Raw genomic sequence first — 7,207 nt, forward strand, 5'->3', positions numbered from 1 at the left:
CCCCTCAGCGTCATTTTAATGAGTCATTTTAATGAGTTATGGAAAACTTTTTAGATGGGGCAAGAAGACAACTAAAATCCAGAGCAGGGGGTTGCTGTTTTGAAATTCAGCCCACATGTTAAATAATCCTTGCCGTCAGACTCTGATCACCTCTGAGAAAAAACCACCTGTCTCTAGTAAGCAGTCATAGGCAACAATAGAAGAGTCTCCAATTCCAATAGAAGTGTATGCTCTTCTGTGAATCCAAGTTCCTGGACAGGATTCTAGAGCCAAACAAGGAGGGAGGAGGCCCACTCCTTCAGTTTGCTTAACTAACTTACCCCACTTGGGTCTAATTATCGTTATGAGTTTTCTCACCAACATTCTGCATCCCAATGTTGAGTGAATGCTGTGCTCATAGAAGACAGAGGGTTAGGAAAGAACCAAGATGCAAGAGCTGGATCAAGAAGCCTAGTCATGGGCTCTCCCTGGTGGCGCAACAGATTAGGGCGCAGCATTGCAAGCTAGCCACAGCCACTTCAATGCCAGTTTGATCCTGGCCGGCCCGGGAGGTGACCCACACAGCACAGCAAATCTCTCCTGTCTCACCTGCTGCTCCCCTTAGCAATGTATTTTGTTAATCTGCCTGTTCTGACTCCCACTCTATCTCTGGTGAATCCTCTCACCACACCTGTATCTCTGGCCGGTACCCCAGTTCTGTATGCATAAATAAAATAAGTCTTTAAAAAAAAAAAAAAGAAACCTAGTCTAGTATTGTCAAGATGTGTTAACTGGGATTTGCAGAATCCTTCAACTACTGACCCTAGCTTCCTCTAAACAACGAAACAGCCTGGTCTGAGCAGCCAAATCACCAATACCAGGACAACATCAGCCAGCTCACTGATGAGTGAACGTGTACACCTGTTCTAAACACTTACTAACACAGGCCTTGAAGCAATCAAGGAAATGCTGTCAAGCTGACAAGGCTTCCAGCCAGGAAATTATAACAAGTAACAATGATGGGTCAATGTTGTACTGTCCCTTTGAAGACTGACACTCATGCCAACAAAGCCATCATCACTGTGACCTTTTTCAGTGTAAAGTCGGAAAGGCACAAGTGAAGTAGCCTGAGTAAAATGGGGTATAACTACAAAGTTCTCTCCTTCCAAAACAATCCTGATCTCCCTTGGAGGTGTGATAATGGGAGGACAGAGGGAAAGTGTTGGAGGTGGACTATCTGGTTAGACAGATTTGAGTTTGAATCTCTATTTTAACATGTACTAGCTTGTCAAATCTGCATCTTTGTTTCCTCAACTGTTAATAGAAGGAATTCAGTCTAGCATCACACATCATGAATACTGTTGATTCAAAGTGCCTGGCCCACACCATAGTGAATATTCCCGATGGCGGTTACCATGGTGAGTTGCTTGCGTCTCACTGAGGTTCTCAGGTTCAGGAATCATGCCTTAGTTGCCTTTAAACTCCCAGCACATAGTAGATCCCCAATAAATACCAGCTGAATGGACAGTCACAAGAATAATCTGTGTCTTAACCTCTGTATATCATTCAGTTGTGAGTAGAGGTGGAAAAATCAATAAAGCTGTGCCCCAGGGCCAGCTTCCTCTCAGAGCTGCATATCAGGAAAACAGTGCTTCAAAGGTCTGACACATAAAAGAGGCCATTAGGGAGCAGAGCTACTTACAAAGTGTTTTTGCATAACAATACACCCACTGATTTTTAACAGAGCACTTCCCCCCCAATTCCTTATGGATTCATTAAACTGACAGCTTGGCACCAGCATATGGATGTCTGTTTTCTATCTAACACAGGCTGTACACATGCCCCGTGTTTAATACACTATGAATTTATAAACAACTATGTAAAAATAAGGACTCAGAAAACAAAGAAAATATGCTGTTGTCTCAATAAAAAACAGTTAAGTGTGTTTGCGTCCTCCTCCTGCTCAAATTGGTTATATTTGGTTTGGGGTTGTTTTCCTTTGCTCCAAGAGTTTAATTACAGCAGATTCTACTTGCCTATTAGAGAAGGCTGTGCTCTAGGCCGATGCCTCAGTGTGATCCTATAGACTACATAGAATTCACACCAGTATGGAAAATCAGTGCTTTGCTTCTTTATTCAAAACGTATAGCCATGGAAGGCATGTCAGCTGAAGGAAACCATGTTTAGTGCAGAACTAGTGCCATCTTATTTTGAACAGGTAACAAAAGTGCTCTTAGTATGGCCCAGCCTGGGGTTCATATATCACAAAGCATTGTTCCAGGTTACAAAACAGCATATCTGCCTGAGAACATACTAGATTGATATTTACGATGCATTTATGAGCATTTTGGGCTACCCAGAATTCTTATCCTATCTTTTGGCAAAGTACCCCGACACTGAGGAGCTGTGGGATTCAAACAGGGGTCCTAGACTACGAGGACTGGCTAACCAGCTCCCTGAGGCCTTTCAAGTCATAGTGAATGTTTCAGGGAGGACATGATCCAGAACTGGTCATTTAGCATGATCTAGCCTCCTGGTAGCTTCCAGACCTGGGGTGGGCAATGGCATAACCGATGCATTCAGAATGAATCTTGGGACTCAAACAGGAGATACAAGACATTCTTTCTGTTAGTTGGAAATTGCGAATATGTGAATCTCCTCTCCTATGAGAGGAGAGCCTGGCTGTGAACCGTAGCAAAGACAGAACTAAAGACAGAGAGACAGAAACTGGATTCTGAGTATGTCAAAGTCTCTGAGTCAAGGCATGTCTGAAGCAGATTTCTACCCTCTGACTTTTCACTAATGTGAACCAGAAAATTTTCCTTTGTTTAGTTTGTGAATTTCTGACACCTACAACCAAAACAGTACGAAGTTATTTCCATATGAGTACTGTACTCTGAGCTCATTCTAAAATTCATATGCGTTGCTCCTAGAGACAAATCTGAAAAGGCAAAAGGTGAGGAGTCAGGAGAATTGCCTCTATCTGGGTCTACAGACAAGTTACCAAAACTTCCCACACCTGGGTTCCTTCCTCTGTCAGGAGATTAGCACCTGCCTCTGTCAAGACTCATACAGAAGGATTTAGAGGAAGTCACTCTGGAAACATAAAAAAGCACAGTACAAACAAAATAGTATCAGCATAACACCTTCTTATTAAAACTTTAAAATTCTGGGCCCTCCCTGGTGGTGCAACAGGTTAAAGTGCAGCTCTCTGAAGCTATACACATACTTTGCAGCACAAGTTCGATCCCCGGCCAGGGAAGGTGACCCACATGGCTCAGCAGGCCTCCCCTGTCTTGCCCACTGCTCCCCTCAGCATTTCAGTCAATCTGCCTATTCTGTTCCCCACTCAGTCTCTGGTGGATCCTCTCACCTTCTGTACCTCTCACCTATACACCAGTTCTTGTATGCATAAATAAAATGTTTAAAAAAAAACTCCAAGATTTGGACATCCACAAATATGCACAGCCAATAAATACACTGTTTAAAGCCTCTGAACAGCTCACTAGTTCTCATTATCAGAAGATCACTATGTACTGACTTTTTGGGAAAAAAGTGAAATTTGAAAAACAACTTAATATGTATTTTTAAAGATTTATTTATTTATGCATACAGTACTGGGATACAGGCCAGAGGTGTAGGGGTGGTGAGAGGATTCACCAGAGATGGAATAGGGAGCAGAACAGGCCGACTAAGTACATTAAATCCTACATCAGCTGTAGTAGGGGAAGCAGCCTGTGCTGCTTCAGAGGATGAGAAGCGAGGCAGTGGGCCCCTGGGGTCTAACAGAAAAAAGCAGCAAAGGGGTTTCGGGGTCTGGGCTGAGCACCAAGTGGGCACCACAGATCGCTTCTATGGCCCACCAGGATGTTTCTTTCCCACTGAATACATCCTCCATCTGTTCAAGCTTATGAATGGTGAAAGAATAACAATTGCATTTAGACTATACCACTATTAATTCTCAAACCCTATTTTGCAACTTTGGAGTTGTTGTAACAATGATATTGTTATTCAGTTAGTCAGATTTTACTTGCTTGTTCAGTAATCATATGTGAGATCTAACCAACCTAATGATACATTTTCCATTAAAAGATTAAGTTGTTGGCCCTCCCTGTGACACAGCGGTTAAAGCACAGCACTAAGAAGCTAAAGCCACTTCACCATGAGTTCCATCCCCGCGCCAGAGTTGATAACATGGAGCAGCAGACCTCTCCTGACCCGCCCACTGCTCCTCTCAGCAGTGTACTTAGTCGGCCTGTTCTGCTCCCTAGTCCATCTCTGGTGAATCCTCTCACCGCCCCTACACCTCTGGCCTGTACCCCAGTACTGTATGCATAAACAAATCTTTAAAAATACATATTAAGTTGTTTTTCAAATTTCACTTTTTTCCCAAAAAGTCAGTACATACTGATAAATAAAAAGACTTAGTAATCAGAGTACAGGAAATAAAGCGGCATCGGTATTACTTCTGATTTCTAAGCAGAGTTCTGAGTTTGGGTCAATGGTGTCATTCATGGATTTGCTTTTGATGCCAATATATTTAGAGACGTCCATATAACTGGAAGTTTATTCTTCAAACTCGTTTGAGGAGTTCCATTCTGGGGACGGGACTGGCAGGATATATGGATACTTATTTTACTCGTGTCCCCATATGCTGGTTGTCAACTCTGCCAGGAGTTTACATCCATGACGTAGCCCAGCATGCCCCAGCCCATCTTATCAACAGGCAGGATGACAGTTGCCAGAAGCAAGGACCAGATTGAATCTTCCTCGCTGCTCCTGAGGCTGGCTGTGTCCAAGCAGAGCCCGTCTGTGAATACTTGCTCTTCCTGCTTCTCCATCTGTGCCTTTTCAGCCATTCCCAGTAACCTGCTTATATTCAATCCAGAAAAGTGGGTAAAAAGGCCCCATGTTGGCCTCAAGTCCAAGACTTGTTCTCCAATCCAGCTATACCCTATTAAAGCTGATGCTTCCACCTATTGATTCGAGACACAATAAGTTGAAAGGCGAAGGGAGAGGGATGGGGGTGGTACTCACAAAGCCACTAACACTTACCAGTCTGGACAATGCTCTGGATCCAGCATAGATTATCCCCACAAATAACACTGACACAGGAAGCCACGTCAAAACATCAAATCTGAAAATAAGGGAAGAGACCATAATACTTGTTACTTTACATCCCAAAAGCCCAAAGAAGCAAAAACCCCTATGCTTGTTTTATTACTATGCATAATACCCAAGTTGTGGAAACAACCAAAATGCCCAACCACAGATGATTAAAAGACATGAAATCTTGCCATTTGCAACAACATGATGGACCTGCAGGGGATTTTGCTAAGTGATACAAGTCATAGGAGAAAGAGAAATACCAGATGATCTTACTTATATGTGGGATATAGAGAACCAAAGCAAGAAATAAAACCAAATCAAAACACCCTAGGATTATGACTGCAGAATTGTGGTTACTAGTGGGGAAGGTGGTAAGTGGGGAGCAAAGGGGAGAGAGGGCCCAAGGGACTATGGTGGAGGATTATGAGAGCAATGATGATAGTATGATGTGACAGAGTGAACCTATTTCCTAGCACACATACAGTGTCACAAACCAATGTTACCTCAATAAAAAGTTATGTTTTTAATTGAAAAAAATATTAAAAACCTGGAAGTATGACCCTTCAGGTGCACCAAACATAGCTACAGAGCTTGTCTAACAATCTCTGAGAGTCCCCTGAGGGTGATGAAAACTGACAAAGCCACCCCACCTCAGCCAGTCACTCTGTTGAGGACCTGGCATTATGGAGTCCACTCTAGGACCCAGACAAGCTGAAGCTAGAAAAGCCTTCCTGCAGGAAAGAGGGGTGTGGCTCTTTTAAAGGACCATGGTTGTTCTTTAGATTTTAAGTAGCCAAAGCCTTTGAATCTACTGGAAATTAGAAACTGGAAATTAGAAATTTCCTACCAGGGAAAAGGAACTGTAACAGGGTGGTCCCCAGGAAAAGGGGAGGTTCCAGGTTCCCAGCCAGACCCAAAGGAGGGTGGAGCTGAGCAGGGAGAAGAGGAATCTGGAGAGGAGACTAAAGAGGAAGGAAGCGGGATGGAGAGCCAGAAGGAGACCTGAGGGAGGCAAATGAGCAGAGAGACAGGAGAAGAAGCGGCTTTTGTTACTTGGCCCTGGACTGGTTCAAACAGATGTGGGTGAGAGACCCATGGGGAAGTTAACTATGGCAGTGTTTATCTTGATTTTGATTTTGCTCTTTCCCTCCCAGACTTGTCTGACCATTTCTGACCCTTTTCCATGGGTCCCCATCAAAAGGCGCTTTAGATTTGTGGTGGGCTTTCAGACTTTGCTTTGGGCCAATCCCTGTTGGGTACACTTTCACCCACAAGGGGATAGACAACTTTAGATGTGTGATTAAGAAACTATAATCTTTGCCTTTTCTGTATTGCCCACTAATTTTATGAAAGTTCCTTTCCATTAAAGGTCTTACATACTTTGTCTTCATGCGGTGGATGCCAGAATCTGTTTAGAGTGGGCACCTTTAGGGGGTTTGGGTGCCCCTCTTCATGCCCTGTAACAGATTCGGTGTCAAAGGACAGAATTTAACAATAAGAGTGCTAGACAAGAGACTATGGTAAGAGTTCACAGGTAATTAGGTGGGAATTTATGAGGACCACACCTGAGAGGAAAAATCAATTATACAAAAATGAGCAACGATGTAAAAATAGATATACATTTAAATATATTTAATATAAATAAATTAAAAAACAAGCATGCTCGAACTTATGCCAAAGGCCATGGGCTGACCTCTTCAACCATGAACCTGGCATGCTGGTTCAGCGAATCTTTTAGGACTTCTGAAAGGCACATTTATTTTTTTATTATTTAACTAGCCACACCATGAACTGCTTTTATCACTGCAGTATAAATCTTGTACTTATCAAGAAAAGCAAAATCCAGGTTTGACAGACAGTAGTATGTATCACCAAAGTTGCCTTTTGCCTCCCCCTATCAGTTACAAATGCATTCAGTCCACTAGTTCAAGTTTCCAGCCATTCCAATAATAAATATAAGTTAATAAAATCATGCCAGCTGGATATAACATAGTAATCTCAAGTAACTCAATGAACAGCTCTCCTGGCTGGTGCCTGTTCAAAAAATGTCCTTTGTTAATTTTATTAGGATGGGCAGACATCCCGTGGTGACCTGACTTGCTTTTGTAGACTTCCTCGG

The 7,207-nt window shown here is 42.9% G+C and overlaps 1 protein-coding gene across 2 annotated transcripts in view; it reads right to left on the reverse strand.

Annotated features, from left to right (window-relative positions):
- Nucleotides 1–7,207, reverse strand: part of TMEM241 (transmembrane protein 241) — a 101,352-nt gene that overhangs the window by 78,482 nt on the left and 15,663 nt on the right. For both annotated transcript variants that reach the window (XM_012725767.1, XM_012725766.1), the window contains one exon: nt 5,035–5,116. In XM_012725767.1, the coding sequence (XP_012581221.1) occupies nt 5,035–5,116 (82 nt within the window). The remainder of the gene's footprint in view (nt 1–5,034; nt 5,117–7,207) is intronic.

Source organism: Condylura cristata, unplaced genomic scaffold (genome assembly GCF_000260355.1).
Source record: "Condylura cristata isolate star-nosed mole 26May11 unplaced genomic scaffold, ConCri1.0 scaffold00016, whole genome shotgun sequence".
NCBI lineage: Eukaryota > Metazoa > Chordata > Mammalia > Eulipotyphla > Talpidae > Condylura > Condylura cristata.